The sequence below is a fragment of the Pseudopodoces humilis genome, chromosome 14, assembly GCF_049639895.1.
Source record: "Pseudopodoces humilis isolate 2021_Gansu_Grassland_sample_001 chromosome 14, ASM4963989v1, whole genome shotgun sequence".
In the NCBI taxonomy this organism is placed as follows: Eukaryota; Metazoa; Chordata; class Aves; order Passeriformes; family Paridae; genus Pseudopodoces; species Pseudopodoces humilis.
In genome coordinates, this window is record NC_142213.1 from 2254431 (window position 1) to 2272244 (window position 17814).

General features: G+C 60.7%; 1 protein-coding gene across 2 annotated transcripts in view; it reads left to right on the plus strand.

Annotated features, from left to right (window-relative positions):
* Positions 1-1353: 1353 nt before the first annotated feature.
* The window catches only part of GSE1 (Gse1 coiled-coil protein), a 98421-nt gene continuing 81960 nt past the window's right edge, over positions 1354-17814 (plus strand). The window contains exon 1 of one of the 2 annotated variants that reach the window (XM_014257157.2): positions 1354-3303. In XM_014257157.2, coding sequence (XP_014112632.2) covers positions 1354-3303 — 1950 coding nt within the window. The remainder of the gene's footprint in view (positions 3304-17814) is intronic. The other variant, XM_014257159.2, reaches the window with a different exon arrangement.

Here is a 17814-nt window from a genome sequence, read left to right on the forward strand (position 1 = left end):
GAGTGATGAGGAGCAAGGGACAATGTGGCTTCTGTGCATCATCTGCGTGTGCTGGCACGTGGCCGTTCATCCTGCTGTCCCTCTGTCCCTGTGTCCTATCCAACCACTGACCTTGCCTCTTTGGGTTTCATTCTGCACCCTCCAAGCTCAGGGAGATTTGCAAGGACAGCACCTGGGATAATTGCAGTGACTTGCCACGAACTCAAACTCCACAGCACTGCCGGGAGCGGGCTTCCTCTTAAAATGACTGCTTGAAAAAAATCCCCCTTCAATCTCCTAATATATTTATTTAATCAGGAGAGCCGTGCCGAGCCGGTGGGCATGCTGACGAGCCGCTCGGGTGGTTAATCAGTCAGGTTTAATTGAGGCTGGCCCTGGGTACAGTTTGCGCTTCCGCGGTGCCTATTGTCCAAGGACAGCAAAGTGCTTTCCAAGCATTAAATCTTATCGCAGGCTGCGAGGCAGGTAAGGATATACCGGGATTATTGCATGCGCCGCTGAAACGCCGCCAGCTCCGGCTGGGAACACATCAGCTATTTACCAGTGAGTGGCAAAGCGATGCAGCATTTTAGGACCGAGCGGGAAATAGAATCTGGTATTGAACTGGAACAGCGGCAGTAGTTTTGAAATGGGAAATAAATTACCGGGGGTGGTCGGGACACCGAGTTAATGGCTGGAAAGGGCAGGAAAGGGCCGGTGCTTTCGGTGGGATCCATCCTACCGGCGTGAGGCAGGACACGGTGCCTTTGGGGAGTGGGAGCCGCACAAAGCGCCGTGGTGCGGTCAGGGGGTGGCGGCTGGGACTCTGGTGACGGGAGCGGAGGGGACAGCGCGAACGAGGCCGGTGCGGGGATCCCCGCCCGGGGCCGGTCATCAGCCCCCTCGGGGGGTGGTCTCGTAAATCCCCACGTCCCTCCCCCGTGGGGTCCCTGCGCTGCGCTCCGCGCCGGGCTGGCGGCGGGCGGGGGGTGGCAGCGGCTCGTTCCTCCCTCCGGGCCCCCCCGGGCGGGCAGGTCGTGGCGGGGGGGCCGGGGAGGAGCCGGGCCGGGGGCGCCGGGGCCGGGAGGCGGCCGGCAGCCGCCCTTCCTCCGCGCCGCCGCCGGGACCCAAACTTTCGCACCGAACTTTTATCCCGGGTTTATTTTTGTTGCCGTTCGTGGATATTTCGTTGCCGTTGGGAGCTTTTTTTTTGTTGTTGCCGTTGTTTTATAATAATTTTTTTTTTCCCTTTCCTTTCTCGCTGCCTTCCCCCGGCGGGAGGAGGCGGGCGGAGGGGTGGGGGGGGAGCGCTCCGCAAACCCGCCCCCCGAGCCTGCGTGTCCGGCGGAGCCGCGGGATGAGCCGGGGGCGGCGATGAGCGCGGCGGGGCCGGGGGCGGCGGCGGGGCCGGGGGCAGCGGCGGCGCCGCCCCCCCGCAAGCAGGGGGTGATGGCCGCGCGGGCGGCCGGCGAGGCGGCGGCGGCGGCAGCGGCGGCGGGGGGAGGCGGCCCCGGGGCAGCGCAACCCCCGGCGCCCCCGCTCTGCTGCTTCCTCTGCGGCGGCGGCATCAGCCGCGGCAAAGAGCTCAAGCTTCAAGTGCGACCCCCCCGCGACCACCGGCCCTTCTTCCCCTTCCTGCAGCACCAGGAGCCGGCGCCCGGCGCCCGCGCCGTCTCGGCGGGGGGCTGCGCCCTGGTCTGCGCTGTCTGCCGCTGTTTCCTGGGCGAGCAGTGGGACTCCTTCGAGCGCAGCCGCACGCCGGTGGAGAAGCGCATGTACTGGCTCAAGCGGCCCCATCAGTGCGAGGCGGCAGCGGCGGCGGGGGGAGCCGGGCTGCGCCGGGGGGCCACGGGCTGGGACCCCGCCGCGCCGCCGCGCCGCGCCGCCGGCCACCCGGAGGAGGAGGAAGAGGAGGAGGAGGAGGAAGAAGAGGAGGAGGAGGAAGGGCCGGCAGCCGGCTCCGAGCTCTCCGAGCTCTCCGAGGCCGAGCCCCTCTCGGAGCCCGAGGGGGCGGGCGGCGCAGCGCGGGCCCCCCCGGCGGCGGGGAGCGAGCGGGGACCCCCCTGCTGCTCCTCGGACAGCGAGATCAACATCACCAGCGAGGAGGAGGAGGAGGAGGAGGAAGGCAGCGGGCGGCCCGCTTGGGCACCGGGCACCGCCTGCTACATCTGCGGCAGCGCCTTGGCACCCGGCGCCCAGCACCGCGTCCACGTGCAGAAGCAGGAGAAAACCTCTCCGGGACCTTTCTTCCCGTTCCTGTGGCTGCACAGCCCCCCGCCGGGCGCCCAGCCGCTGTCCCCCACCGGCAGCACCCTGGTGTGTCCCTGCTGCTTCGCCTCCCTCATGCAGCAGTGGCAGAGCTTCGAGCTGGCCAACGTGCCCGTGCTGCAGCGGCTGTACGTGGTGCCCCTGGGCGCCGGGGCCATGCCCGCCAAGGGCCGCCGGGGGCTGAAGGAGGACGGGACGGGCATCCCGCCGGTGCCCGAGGCTTGCTACCTCTGCGGGGAGGAGTGCGGCAAGGAGGCGAGGCCGGTGGCGGCCAAAATCACCAACGGCAACGCGAAGAGCACCATGCATTTCCCCTTCCTCAGCCTCCTGCCCTGCCCGCCCGGCGCCAAGGGGCTGAACAAGCACTGGGAGGTCAGCAGCTGCCGCAAGTGCTTCGGGGTGCTGCAGGACTTGTGGGCCATGTACAGGGCCTGTCACAACGAGGAGCTCATCTCCTCCGTGCAGAGTTTCCTGGGGAGGTACCACCAGGTCTTCTCCGCCGGTGACCTCGCCGGCCACCCCGCTGTCATCAAGCCCGGTCCCACTTCTGTCTGCTACATCTGCGGGGCCGAGCTGGGAGCCGGCAAAGAGTTCCAGCTCAACGTCAACCCTCCGGGGCGATTTGGGGAGAAGGAGCCCTTTTTCCCCTTCTTGACCGTCTACCCGCCTGCCCCACGGGCCAGACCGGCCGACTCCACCGGGCTGGTGGCCACCTGCATCCTGTGCTACCACGACCTGCTGGGACAGTGGCTGCAGCACGAGGGCAGGAACTCCCACCACCCCAGCAGCGCCTGGTCCCGGCAGTACAAAGTGGAGACCTTCGTCTGCTTCTTCTGCCGGCAGGAGAAGAAGCGATGCCTTGGATTAAAAGCGGTTCAAGTGGCCAGACTTCCCGTCTTCCTCTACACCCTGCGCGTGGCCAACAGCCTGCTGGTGGACGATGGCAAGCAGCTGACCATCGGTGCCTGTGCCGAGTGCGGGGCCGTGGTCCTGGCTGGCAAGAGCGTGACCCCACCGGAGCTGCTGGCAGTGGCAGCCCCGTCTCTCCTCCCCAAGGTAAGGCAGATGGCCCAGACCTCATCCCTCCTTTCCCAGCGCTTCCCACCGCTGGAATCCAGAAGGAGTTGGAGCGGTGACGTAGATGGATGCTGTTCTTTTGGGTCTGGTTCCTGGGGGTGAATGGATGGGGTGCCTTTAGCAATGAACTTTTGGAGCTGTCAAGCTGCGAAGGAACACATAAAAATCCTTCCAGGAGGTGGGAAGAACCAAGACCTGGCCTGTTCCAGAGGTGTCTGTGTTGGCAGCTTCGCATGAGGGAGGTGGGAGCCAGGACAGAGGAAATGCCAATCCTGTCCCGCTTGCCATCAGGGGTGCTCGGAGGTGCCAGAGGGGTGGGAGGGACGCCTGGCCTGCCCTCCATGGGAGCATCCTTGGGAAGCTGGAAGGAGCTCATGGGCGCTGTAGGAAACTTCCCAACTTATCCCCAGTTTTACAAGGTGCCTTAATGAAGGGATTTGCCTCGGAGAAGCCCCGGTTCTTCCCACAGCTGATGGCTGAGCACAGGGCTGGGTACCCCACCCATGCTGCTCTGGTTATCCTGCAGTGAGGACTCCTCCAAAACCCTGCAGCCCTGAAGGGTGTCATGGGTGTCATCAGCCAGGTGCTGCCAGATCCCTCAGTTGCTCTTTTCTGTGGCTCCCCCTGGGGTTACACAGGTTGTTTTGGGGGCATCACCTCAAAAGCACATGGCAGAGCAAATGTATATTCCTCCCAGGCTTGTCTTTCTCGTGGGATGGGGAAATAAAAGCTTTTACCCCCAAATTTCCAGCTTGTGGGAGCTCTCCAGAGCCACCGCTCTGTATCACCAAACCAGGCCCCAGGCTGGGCTGTGTCAAATGCCAACACCCCAAATCCCCGAGGTCATTTTCAAAGCCTTTCTGCTCCATCCATAGCCAGAACCCTGCAGCTCTCTGAGGCACTGGCATTTTCTTTAGAAATGTAAACCAGTCCTTCCAAGACAGCGCTCCTTTTCTCTCCCGTCGCTCTCCCTCGGCTGCTTCCAAATATGATTTCCCATTCAGCTGTGCTGGCTCCTGAACTGGGGGGGACACTGCTTGGAAAGCCACCAGGCAGGAGCTGCATTCACCTGGAGAGTGCCAGGATGGCATGGGAGGCTGGGTTGGCACCGGCGCTGGGAATCCTCTGGAAGCTGTTGCTTTTGGGGGGCTTCCCCCAGGGTCTGCCAGCCTGAGCTGGATGGTCCTGACATAATTTTGGGTCATTTGTGGATGCAGGAGGTTTATTTTCATGGGTGGGCTGTGATGCCCATGTGGTCACAGGTCTGGTGGCATTTGCACGGAGGACACGGGAGTCAGGCGAGCAATCCGTGGTGCTGATCCAGGGGTGATGCTGGAGTGCCCCAGCAGAGCCCAGCTGGGTGAGATGAGAGGGACATCATCTGCCTGTCCCCAGGTGGTTTCTCAGCCCTCTGCCCCCTCGGTGTCCCCAGGCCACCTCATGGGGACATTATGAACAGCAATTCTGTTCCAGCATGGGTGCTCTGGGTGCTTCCCGTGGGCTCCCCACATCCCAGCAATTTTCAGGGAGCACGCCAGTCCTCGTCCCCACTGTCCCCAATCCCCATCTCCCACAAGGACACAGAGTGTGTCCCTGGGAAGGGACACTGTTGAGTTCCTCCTCTTGTTCCTGGCTTTGCTAATGAGCAAATTAAGGGGCTGCTGCAAGAGGCTGAGGGGCAGGAGGCACAGCAGAGCTGCCTGGGGATGTCGTGGCCGGGCTCTGCCGTGTCCTGGTGGGGACTCTGGCTGGCCAGAAGGTCCTGGCGCAGTTTCCCTCCCTGTCTCCACATGCTTTCCAGCAGGCTGAGACCTCACAGATGTCAAGGTTATTTAAAACACGGCTTAATGCTTGGGTAGGGCACTTGGTTAATTTAGCTGTACCCTTGTTCAGCCACGCTTGCTGCTGAAAGTCACCCCAGATGAGCCTTTCAGTCTCGTGTGACACCCAGTTCTGGTGGGACCAGCCTGAGCATTTAAAATCATCTCCCCAGTTCTCCTATCAGCTCTGCAACTTCATTTTTGGACTGCACTTGCTTTTTCACACCCCCTGCACACAGCTGTGGTTTGCTGCTGTCCTGCCTGTGTCTGGTTGACACAAATGGCTCAAAGCTTGAGGTCAATACCCCAAAAGCCAGCAGGCACCCCCACATCTCCCTCTTTTAGCGGGGCAGCAAGAGCAGGATGGGGGACTAAGGTCCTCTCTGTGACAGTGTGGAGGTGCTGAGGAGGGGCCCCCACATCTCAGGCTTGTCAGGAGGGAGGAGCCACCGATATTTTGGATGGCTGGTGCCTCTGCTGCTGGTTTGGTGGTGGGGAGCAGTGGAGCAAGTGATGCTCTGTGGAGCTGTGGTGGTGCCTGAAGCTCTCCCTGCTGCAGGAGGATCTCCAGGAGGTGAGCTCTGCAGAACCCTGCTGTGGTTGGCACCTCTGGGGCGGGTTTGGGTTCTCCCCTCCAAGAAAAAATGTCAGTGCTGGGTGTAGGAAGAGTATCTGGCTTAGGCATCCTTTGGCTTGTCACCCTTGACTCCCTGATGTGCACTGAGAAAATGGATTTTCTTTCCAGCTGTGCCCCTTGAAAGGGGAAGCTGTGTAGATTGATGCATTTTTTTGGTGTAGGGCTCTGAGTTTGGGATATCCAGGTGGGATCTCTCCTCCTGCTGATCTGCATAAATTGCCTGTGCATCCCACTGGGATGTGGATCCATCCCAGGAGGAGCTGGTTCCTCCAGCAGCTGCTGTTGGGGGCGATGGCTTTGAATAAACCACAAAATGCTCAGGTTTGGTTGATTCCCAGAGGTGACAGTGACCTGTTCCTAGCTGGCTGTGCCTCCTCATGTCACCCCCAGGCTCTCCAGCCCTCTCCACAGGGGTGAAGTGATGCATTCCCAGCTCAAGGGCTGCTTGTCCTCAGCTGTCAGGCATTCTCAGTGTCCCGTGTTCACCAGGAAAAGCTTCCCCTGTCTTCCAGCTATTCTCATCTTTGCCTTCAACAGCTCTCTCGGCACTTAAGTACCTGTGAAAGTGACTCTTCTCGAGGCTTTCTGGGTTTTTTCCCTTAAATACAACTTTTTGGAAATACTTCCAGGTGTCTGGAAAGCTCTCAAATCCTACCATAACTCGAGCACAGCTGTTCAGGACAACCAAGTGAACAGGTCCAGCCCACAGGAGTTGATAAATGGCAGGTCCTTGTCACCTGATGTCCTGTGACAAACTCAGTGGGTGAGGGAAGGCTCTGGATGTTGTTTGTGTGGACTTCAGTAAAGGTTTTGGCAACGTTTCCCACAGCATTTCCCTGGAGGAGCTGGCTGCTCATGGCTTGGATGGGTTGCTGTTCCTTGGGTAAAAATCTGTCTGGATGCTGGGCCTGGGGAGTGGCAGGGCATGGAGACACATCCAGTTGGTGGCCGGTCACCAGTGGTGTCCCCAGGGCAGCAGAGCTGGGAAGGGGCTGGAGAATTCCTGAAGGAGCGGGAAAGGGGCTGGAGAGTTCCTGAGGGAGCTGGGAAGGGGCTGGAGAATTCCTGAGGGAGCTGGGAAGGGGCTGGAGAATTCCTGAAGGAGCGGGAAAGGGGCTCAGCCTGGAGAAAAGGAGGCTCAGGGGGAATTTCTGGCTCTGCACAGCTCCCTGCCAGGAGGGGACAGCCGGGGGGAACAGGGACAGGAGGAGAGGGAACGGCCTCAGGCTGGGCCAGGGGAGGCTCAGGGTGGATATTAAGGAAAATTTCTCCACTGAAAGGGTCATCAAGCTCTGGCCCAGCTGCCCAGGGCAGTCATGGAGTTGCCATTCCTTGGGGGATTTAAAAGGTGTGGCTCTTGGGGACATGGTCACTGGTGGCCTTGGCAGTGCTGGGGGAACGGTTGGACTCGATGATCTTGGAGGGTTTTTCCAACCTAAACAAACCTGTGGTTCTGTGTTCAGTTTCCTGTGGTGCAGCGGGGTGTTGGCATCGTGCTCCTCGGGAGCAGCTGGATTTCGCTGCCTCTCCCAGCCTTGTGCTCAGGCCGGTTTCTGGGAATCACACGGTGTTTTCCATGCCCCATTCCCACTTTTCAGAGCACACCTGGGGCTGGTTCTGTGGGGCTGACAGGGCACAGTCAGGCCCCAGGGGCTGAGTTCACTGTATTTACTAATTGCCAGCAGTGCTGTTGGCTCAGCTGGGGATTTGGCCCCTTCTGCAGGTTCCCAGCTCCAAAGGTCATGGCTGCGTTTCCAAATCACTGCGTCGAGCTGACAGCTGTTGGTGGGCACTTTCCTTTTGGCTTTCAAAAAAGGGTTTTGGGCAAAAATCAAAGAGTTCTTGTGTTCTCCACTAAACCTTGTCCCACTGATGCTGAGCAGCAGCCAAAGCTCCTGGATGCCAGAAAAGCAAACCCAGAAGGTGAGGAGTGATGCCTGAGCCCTCCTGCATTGCACCAGGACAAATTATGGGATATTTGGGTGCACTGCAGCATGAGGATTAAGAGAATTCTGTGTAGGAAGAGCCCCAGGCACCTCTGCCTTCTTTGCATCTTTTATGGATTTTGAAGGAAATCAAACCCCTTCTGGCCACTGGCAGTGTTTTGGGTGGTGCTGCTTTGTTGGCCGAGCTGATGGCACCTCTGTGTCCCCACCCCAGGCATCATGTGTGGGCTCCAGGGGGGTGGCACAGCCTGCATTTGGCTTCTCCTCACCCATTAAATAAGGAGCAGAGCTGGTTTTGCTCATCCCAATCTTTGGGCCTCCAGCTTGGGTCGGTTTTGGTGGTTCTGCCTGTGCTTTTGGCAGTTTTTGCCATCACGAATTCCAGCAGATTCAGAGCAAAATCAGGCCAATTTAAGCCAACTTCACTGGGATAAACCTGTTCAGCTTGCAGCATGTGAAGTTGTTTTTAGTGAGGCCTACGTTGCCTTTCAGCAAAGCGGCCGCTGCAGCCAGCCCCGAGCCGGGCTGGCATTTTCGGATGAGATCTCAATCCCAGCACGGAGGTGGCAATATAATCATGACATGACTTCATGTCTCGGGGCACGGCCTCCCTCGGGATCGTGTTCCCAGATGGCAAACAAAGAAACAACACGGGGAAAATGTGCCCCGGGCTTTCTCCTGCCACCGAGGTCAGGGCTGCTGTGCTCTGTGGGAACTCGCACCTGGCTGTCCCTCCTCATCCTCACCCGCCCGTGTCAGAGTCACCCCCTGGGCTGGTGGCTTGTCCCCGTGGGGTTTCCAGCTGGGGGTGTTTGTCCTTGAGCCACGCTGTGGGGAGCGGCACAGGGGTCTGTGCTTTGGCCGGGCTGACCTTGCTGGACCAGCTGTCCGAAATTCCAGGGCTCCCGCGCCGCTGCCAGCGCCGTGTCCTGCAGACCTCGTGCTGACTCCACAGCTCACCAGCTGGCTGCTATATTTTTATTTTTCACCCTGCCCTCCCTGCTTTTTGCTTTCTCCTCGCCTTTCCCAAAAGCAGCAGCACTGCAGGACTGGCAGCTCGAGCAGGCACCTGCCAAAAGCGCTGGTCTGACGCTGTGCTGCACCCCCCGAAATCCCCCCTGCGGGCACCACGGGGAGAGGGGTCGGCTCCACTCTCACCCCATGCAGTGAAAATGCTTTTGCAACCACCAGAGCATCCTCTGAAGTCACAGCCAAGTCGGGAGATGGGGTAAAGGGCCGGCTGGCCGGCGCTGGCTGCTGCAGCTGGACAGATGTTTTGTCCAGACACTTGGCCTTTCCCAGCCGTGCGGGAAGCTCGCTCGCAGGGGGCAGCCTGGGATGCTCTTTGGCTGCTTCCCAGCGAGGAGGGACTTCCCTGCACAGCAGCATGGGTGCTTGGTTTTCCAAGTACATCAGGAATGGCAGGAGTTGGCTTTTCACCCCCAAGATACCATTTGGGTCCTGTCCTGACACCCCTGCCACCGTCCTTGAGTGGCAAGGAGCTGTCTCCATCTCCTGAGCAGGTTCTGGGGACCCACGATGTTTTGGGGCACGGGGCACAGCTGGGTTGCCAGGAGCCTGTTTACACCCCTCTGGCTGCAGTAGGTGCCCTGGATCTGCTCCCAGGCTGTTTTTTGGGGCGGGGAGGGCTCTGTTTGCTCCCTGATGGCACCTTTGGCTCCTTTTTTGGAGACGGTCCTGTGCTGCTGGGCAGCATCTGGCCAGATGTTCCTCCTTGCAGCAAGAGGCCTGTGCCGCGTGCTGCCATCCTGGCCTGGAAGAGATGGCATGGAAACGTCCCTCTGGTGTGTCAGGGGGACACTGCCCTCCTTGGGGACTGCCAGGGTGGGCATTTGGGGGCAAATCCAGGGGGATGATGAGGCAGGAGCATCCCTGGGAGCTGGGGCAGGAGCCGGGCTGGCGGTGGCAGCCTCCCAGCCGTGCCGGGCTCTGTTCCGCCGGGAGCAGCTGGCGGCGGGAGCCTTTCCAGCAGCACGATTCCCCCGGGCCCCGTCCCAGGGCTGAGACAGCCCCGGATCCCCCCGGCCAAGGCGGGTGGCAGCGGTGGCCCGGGCGTGCCTTGGCTCCTGGCGGCGCCGGTGTCGTGCGCCGGCCGCGCTGCGGGGACCGCGGGGCTGCTCCTGTGCCAAAGGCATCGCTCCCGGCCAGCCCAGCCTGGGTGCCCTCCCTGGGCCGTGTGGAGGGTGCCAGACCCTGGTGCCAGCCCAGGCTGCTGCGGGCAGGTCGTGGTTTGCTCCCGGTGCCGGGTGAGCAGCTGCTGCGGCATCTCCCCGGCACATGCGAGCCGAGCCGTGCCGTGGCTGGATAAACGGCCTCGTGCAGCTGCTCTGGCTGCTGTGTGACTCCTTGTCTGGGCTGGATCTTCGGTAGCAGGGCAGGGATGAAGGGGATGGCTCCAGGGTAGACTTTTGGCTGGGCTGGGAGAAGGGTGGCGTTACCTGGGTGCGCTTTGCAGCCTGGCGTGGGTATGACGCTGCTTCTCCCTCTTCGGTTTCCTTCTTTTCCTCCCCCTTTCCACGTTAGCACAAGTGCTGCTGGGCTTTCGTAGCTCTCAGGAGACTGAAGTCATCTGTTTACCCACAGAGCTGGCGCACTCGGAGCAGCAGCTGCCCCAGCTTTCCCTCTCCAACCTGCAAGAGAGGTGTCTGTGCTGAGCATGCCATCACCTGCACTGGGGCAGAGCGAGCCCTGGGGCTGCCTCCTATCCCATCCCATCCCATCCCATCCCATCCCATCCCATCCCATCCCATCCCATCCCATCCCATCCCATCCCATCCCATCCCATCCCATCCCATCCCATCCCATCCCATCCCAGGGCTGGGGTGTCCATGCTGTGGTGGTGCAGGTGTAGGAGCATCCTCCATCTGGAGAACCCCCAAGACGCTGTGTTTTGGTGGCCAGATCCAAGCAGCGGTGCTGGATGGGCCGTTCCTGGTGGCACAGGGACCTGCTGCAGGATTTACTGAGGGTTATTCTGTAACCCCTGGAACACAAACTCAGGAAATCGCTGTCTGCCCCGGTGCTGCCTCTTCCCACCGGCTTCCAGCAGAGCCGGCACTGCCTGCCCTGGTGTCCTGGCAGGGGTGAGCAGCTGGGGTTTGGGGCTGGCTTTGACCAGGGGAAGGTCCTGGCAGTCCCCATGAGGGATATGAAGAGGGCAGGAGGGCTTGCAGGGACCGGTTTGCTTTCTCCCAGTGAATTTTTGTCTTCCACTTTAGAGCTGAAACAAGGCTGAGACACAGCTGGGATGAGAGAGAAGGTGCTGATGGGAGAGGGGTGGTGGCCACCCCACAGCCAGGAGCATCCCCCCCCTTGGTTGGGGATGGACAGCTGCCTTCCCTGGCCAAAGGGCAGGAGCCTGGACAGCCCCTCTGTGACCCCTCCAGGCTGTGTCCTGGCTTGCTGTCACCCGGTGTGTCCCCAGCTCCTGCCCATCCCTGCAGGATCCCGTGGCACAGCCCAGGCTCTGCCACAGCTCCGTGCAGGGGGAGATTTCCCAGCTGACCCTGTAAAATGGTTTTAATTGTCCTCCCCAGCTTTACCCCTCCTTGGAAATGGGAAGTGCGTCATCTGATGGATCTGAGGGGCCACCAGCAGCCACCTCTGTCCCTGGGAACACCAGGGAGAGACCTTGGAGCTGGGAACATTTTGGTGACAGCCAGGACATTGGGCTCTGGCTCAGTATTTTGCAGCCGTGGTGAGACAGACGGGCCCGGGAGGGAGGGACACACAGACAGGGTGTGAGACACACAGCAAACTGCCACCATCACGTTCCAGCTGCTTCCAGCATGTTTCTGGAAAGGGGATGGCTGTGAAGCTTTACATCGAGTGATGATCAAGTGCTGATGATCACAGTTATTATCCTGGCCAGGAATAAGTGTAAATTTATATACATATATATATATATGTATATTTACATATTCTTGTCCCCATCCTTGTCCTCACTGCTAAACCACTGTCCCCACTCCTAAACCAGCCGCATTTTCCTCTCCCCAGCTCTCGGAGCAGGCAGCAGGAGTTATCCCAGAGTGAAAACACTACAAAAACCAGGCCTTCCAGTTTTCCCTGGAGGCAGTGGTGCCAAGGTCAGCCTGGTGTGGGGACAGGGCTGGGGTGTCCCGGGTGGGCACCCCGGGGGTGTCCTGCCCTCCCCAGTGCACGGGGAACGGGGGGAGCCGGCTCTGCTGCCTGCAGACAGAGTCCAGATGCTCTGGCTGCGGCGTCTCTGGAGGGGGAGATGAATTCGCTCCTGCCGTCTTCTGTTTTCAGTCCAGAACATCTGCACAGTAACTGGGAAATCTGGGCTTTCTCCTGCTTCTCAGCCAGGTCCTGTCAGCCCTTTCCTTTTCCAAAAAGGGGTTTGGTGGGTTTTTTTTTTCTCCCCTTCCCGCTATTGCTGTGTAACCTGCTCCCTGCTGTGCATCCTGTCAGGGCTCTGCTTGGATTTTACACCGTAGGGAGCATTTGGAGGGACCTCCCCATCTCAGCCACCGCCTGAGCTCAGGGACGTGGATCCCCAGGATCAGATTTTCCTGTGGGGCTGTTCCCTTGTGGCACTGGGATCACCCAGGCTGCTGTGTCACTCATTCCAGGCTTTTTCCCCTCGCTGATCTCCCCGTTCTCGTGCTGATCATGAGGTGCTGTGTGCTTGGGGCTGGACAACCCCTCCCAAAAGCTGGCACTGGGAAGCATCTGAGGCTGCAGCAGGGTGGGGGCCACCCTGCTCCCTGCTCCTTCCAGCAGTGAGTGGCTTGGCCAGGCTGGCCCTGGGCTGGCCAGGACAGCTCTTGGCTTGGCAAGATCCCACACGGGTGAGGTTTGTTCCGCAGCCGCTGGCTCGGGCTCCTGGCAGGGCTCTGGTGTGTGCTGGGCACCTCCTTTTCCTTGCTGCTGCTTCCACCGTGCCATGGGGACCCTCAGGAAGCGTCACCCCGATCACTGAAGCCCTGGAGGAGGAATAAATCCTGCTGTTGTGTCCTTCCTCCCTTTCCCACGCACAGTCTGTGCTCTCACCCTGACCTTCCCCGCCAGAGCTGCTGGGGTCTGGTGAGCCCGAATTGGGCTCCATCCTTTATCCATCCCTGCTCCTTCTCCTTCATTCACAACGATTTCCTCCCTCTTTGCTCATCTTTTAGTCCTTTTTGCTGTGTTTTTCCCCACCCCTTGCTGCCCTAGTTCTGGCTGTGCTGGCGCTGTGCCCGGTGCCCTCTGCTCGGAGCGGAAGGAAGGGCTCCAGGGAAGGATGGCAAAGTCGGGGTGATGCCAGCAGGGGTGTGTCCTTGGCTTGGGAAAGGGACTGACCCCTCAGAGGGGCCTTGGGGCCACGGGGATCATGGGTGCTGTTGCCCCAGGCGAGCAGGGGTCCTGCAGGACGCAGAGAGACAGCGGAGGCGGGAGGTGCCACCTCTCTTTCAGCACTCTGGGCACCTTGGGACAAAATGCAAATGGTGCTGCCCCCCCTTGGGTTCCCTGCTCCCAGAGGAGGGGGTGAACAGTCAGCATGAGATGATTTTGGGTGGGCTTGAGGGCCAGCAGGCTGCCTGGGGGGGGTGGCTGGGCAGGATGGCTGCAAGCTTGGCACCCTCAGGCACCTGGAGGTGACGTGTGCCCGGTGTCCCCATGCTGGGGACAGCCACACAGCACTGGCCTCACAGCCGCTGCTTCTGGCCAGCCCCGTGGCCTCTGCACCTCAGTCACCACCTCTGGGGCCAGCAGCTGCTGCCCTTTCCCTTCCCGTTCCCTCAGAGCCGTGGGATGGATGGAGACAGGATGAGGAATCCCCCCGGCGTGGGCAGCAGCTCAATCTCAATCCCTCTTGGGATCTTCCCTCCGGCCCCGTTTTCCTCCCGTTTAAACCCGGGACGTGTCTCAGTCTGGTGGGCGGCTGTAAAAATAGCACTTGGTTTGAGTTAGGAGGGTGGCGGGGAAGGGCCGGGAGGGGGCCGGGGTGCAGGGGGAGGTCCGGTTTCTCCCTTTCCTGGAGGAATTAGGGAGGCCACATGCTGCCAGGAGTGTTTGGCTGGTAGAGGCAAGCGGAGGCTCCGAGGAGGCGAGCAGGCGTCCGCACAGATGGAAATTTGATCACCCACGGCTCAACAGATTGTTTGATTTATTTTAAAATCAAGCAGATGGCTGCAACAGGAGTTTGTTTAAGTTCAGCTCCGAGCTGGGCCAACGGCCAGGATACTCGGGGGTAGGCGTGCCAAAAAATGTTCAATGACTTTGGTCATCACCCACCTCTCCTCCTCCTCCTCCCCTTCCCTCGCTCCAGCGCACACACCCCGCTCCCCCTCTTATCGCATCCTCGCCTTCATCTCTTGGCTCCTGCATCTCGCTTTGTCTCTCCCGGCGGGCGCAGCCTTGCCCTCCGCTTTTCCTCCCCTTCCGTGCGCTCCAGAGGGTTTAACCCTTCCCCAGCCACCCCCTCGCCCTGCTTGCCTGGTGCTGGAGGGGTGCAGTGGGGGTTGTCCCCAGTGGAGAGAGGGAGGGCCCCCATCCCTGGCCTCTCTCCTCGGGTCTGTCTTCTCTGGGACCGGTCTGGGGGGAATGGAGAGCTGTGGGACCTGGCTGGGTGCCCAGAGGGATACCCTGACCCATACCCTGACCCATACCCTGACCCATACCCTGACCCATACCCTGACCCCCGTGGCTGTTCAGGGAGGGGGTGGATGGATCCTGCCCCAAAGCGGCGGCAGCCTGGATGAGCTGGGGTCCCAGCAGTGGGGGACCCCGATCTTGGGGTGTGAGGGGTGACCTGGGCATGGAGCAGAGCGGCTGCTGCAGCCCGTGGTGGCTCTGGATGTGCTCCTGGCCCCGCTGCCATATGGCTGGCAGGGAAGGGGCTGGAGCAGCCGGTGGGAAGCAGCCCGGGATGTGCTAAACTGCTGTAAATGGGATGGGGCCCGCTGTGCTCAGGGCTTTAAATCACCCAGTGCCACCAGGCTGGCACTGCCCCGGGGGTCTGACCACCCCGGGGTGGCACAGGCTCCCCAGCACGTGTGGCCGTGTCCCCTCAGCCTCATGCCAGCATCTGGGACGCTCTCCGTGGCAGGGACGAGGAGGTCTCTGCACCCCCTGGGGCCAGCGGCCGGGATGCTCCAGGACCATCCTCGGTGGCCTTGGGATATCCCAGTGCCCCACGCCAGGTCCCAGCACCACGGCAGGTTCAGTGCACCCTCTCCCTGCACTCTTTCCTGCCAGAGAATTGCCCATTCTCCCATTTCTGGGGGCAGGACAGGCTGGCTGTGAGATGAGGCTTCTCCAGCTCCCCTCTCCTCCCCCGGCGGGGCTGGGGGTCCTGCTGGGAGCAGCGTGTGGGGCTGGAAGGGGTTAAGGCAGGCAAAGGAAAACAAGAGTGCTGCAGGGCCTGGGTGGCTGACAAGCCAAACAACTGTTTTTGACTCACTGTTGCTGCCTTGCCAAGTGCAATTGCTTCCACATTCCCATCCCCTGGCTGGAGGGGCGCGGGGAGATGTTGGCTTTCTGCGGTCAGGAGGGGAAGGGGGATGCTGGGGGGAGCAGCAGCGGGAAGGGCTGGCTCTGCACTGCTTTTTCTCAGCTCTTCTCTCTTCCATTCCCTTCCCTGGCGAGGAGCAGGAAGGGGCAGGGGGTGATGCTGCCAGGGGGGGTGGTGGTGCCGGGGTCACTCGGGCCAGCTGCTGGTGGAGCATCCCTTCTGCCAGACTTAAAGGTGGGAGAGGGAATGGGGGGCTAAAATGCACCCCCAGGATGTCTGTCCTGCCTTTCCTGCTGTTTGTCTGCAGGGAGGAACCTGAAGAGTGGCTCCTCCCCTGCCAGGGGGTGCTGGTGGGTGTTGGGGGACAGCAGCACACATTTCCCCCCTCCCCGTCCCCCCAAGAGTGGAGCCCCACATCCTCAATGCCCCTATTCCAGCCCTCCACAGGAATGGGGAGTGATCCCACTGCAACCCTGCCCAGAGATGTGGGGTCTCATGTGGGGCTGGACCCCCCACATTGCCTGGCTGGGGGCAAATCCACCCACAGGGTTTGGGGGACACACACAACCCCAATAAAACCCCCAGGCCTCCAAGTGCTGGTGCTGTTGTGTTGGAGACAGGAAGAAATAATTCCTTGGAGAAGAGGCTGGGGAGTTACAGGGAAGATTTGAGCTGCTCAGGGTCGCTGCTTTGTGGAGTTAATTATCTTCTGAGTCTGGGTTTTTTGGGTGTTTTTTGAGTTGGTGGTTTTTGTTGGTTTTTTTTTGGTTTTTTTTTTCTCCTTGGGATTATTTCTTGGCAAATGAGGCATCGTTCTGAAGCACTGAGCTGTGCTCCCTCGGAACTCCTGGCTGCTAAGGAGGAGATCCTGGTCTTGAAAAAAAAAAACAACACACCAAAAAAGAAACCCCAAAAATCCAACACCCTCAAAAAAAAAAAAAACAAAAAAAAACCCGCCTGCTGCTTTTGCAGTGTGAATATGGGGTCTGGGATAGCTCAGTGTTCTGGAGCAGGAACCTCCTGTGGGCACTGGGATGAGCAGGGGAGGATGTGGAGATCCTTGTGGGGGTACCTGGTCCCCGCAGGGTTCTGAGCTGTTTGGGGTCCCCCACAAAGTCCAGCCTGGACTGGGGGGCCTGGGGGAACCCCCAGCATTTGGGAAGCTGTGATGAGGGTGTGCTGTGAGCTGACTCTTGGGTGAGGAGGGGGTTTATGGGGCATCTCGTGTGGCAGCTGTTTCCCCATTTTGGGATGTTGTGGGGTTGGGACATCACTCCAGCGTCACATTCCCATCACCCTCCAGCTCCTGGGGCTCTGCTGCTGCCTCCCCCCACTCTGGAGAGGCCACTGCCCCCTCCTGACCGTGGAAAGGGCCCCTCTGTGCTGGGACAGAGGACTGTGATGCAGAGGAGCTGGCCGGGATGCTGTGGGACAAATGGGATGCACACCTGGAGCTGCTCCTGCGGGATCTGACTCCTCTCGCTCCTGCTGCTGCTCCCTGTTTAATCTCAGCCTCGTTTGCTGAATCCCAGGGGAAGGAGGCAGCGGCAGAGCAGGAGCTGGCAGCGCTGGAGGTCGGGATGGAAATCCCTTCCCCTGTTCATGCTGTAGGAAGGACCCCCAGAGCTTTGCCCAAAGTATCCCAATGTCCACGAGGGAGAGCCGGTCACGCTCCGGTCCGGCAGCTGTGGGGTTGCACCAGTGGGACAGACACACCATCCACCATCCCACCTTCAGGAGAGCTGCAGTCCAGCCTCTGCCCCTCTCCTGAGCACCCAGCACCCTGCAGGACCCATCCACGCCATTCCCACGCCCCTGGCACCGCGGCACCAGGGCGAAACCCCCAAACCCCACGGAGCGAACCCAAGGGCCCTCCCTGTGCGCCCCAGCCACAAGTGGCGAGGGATGCTCGTGTCCCCGTTGTGGGACACCTTGTCAGCTCCTGATCCCGACATGAGAAGGCAATTAGGGGCCGGGATCCCCTTCCCGAGGCGGCAGATGGGGCGCAGTGCCGCCGTGGGGCTGGGGCCGGCTCTGCCTCCCCTAATGTGTTTGCAAATCCTCCCCAGCTGAGGGGATTAAAGCCGGCATCTGGCTCGCTTTAGAATATTAAAACAAAGGGAGTTGTAGGCGCCATGATCGGGGGCAGGCGAGGGGGGGAGCGGGGAGGGGGGGGCTGGGAAAGTCTGCAGGAATCCCCCCCCCACCCCAGCCTTTCCAGGAGGTTTTCCCTAAGGAATGAGCCCCTCGGTGGGGCGAGGCCAGCAGGGCACAGGCAGCAGCACCCGGGCACTGAGGGGATGCTGGAGGCGGGTGGGCCGCGGGGGTGCTTTCTGGGGGGGCGAGGGAGGTTTCTCTCTGCTTTTTCCACCCCGTTGCGCTGTTCTGGAAGCGGCAAGAATTCAGGAAGCCGGCGTGCGGCGAGTGCCAAGTCAGGCTGTACCGCAGCCAAGCCCCTGCTTGTTTTCTCGTCTTGCTGGAGCCAGTAAGTGACCTTATTAGCTTAGGGGGCAGCTGCCTTATTAACACACATCTGGCGGCGAGGGGGCCGCATAGGCCCGATATTGTCTCCCTGCCTGCTCCCAGCGTGGCTGGGGGGGCTCCCCCCGT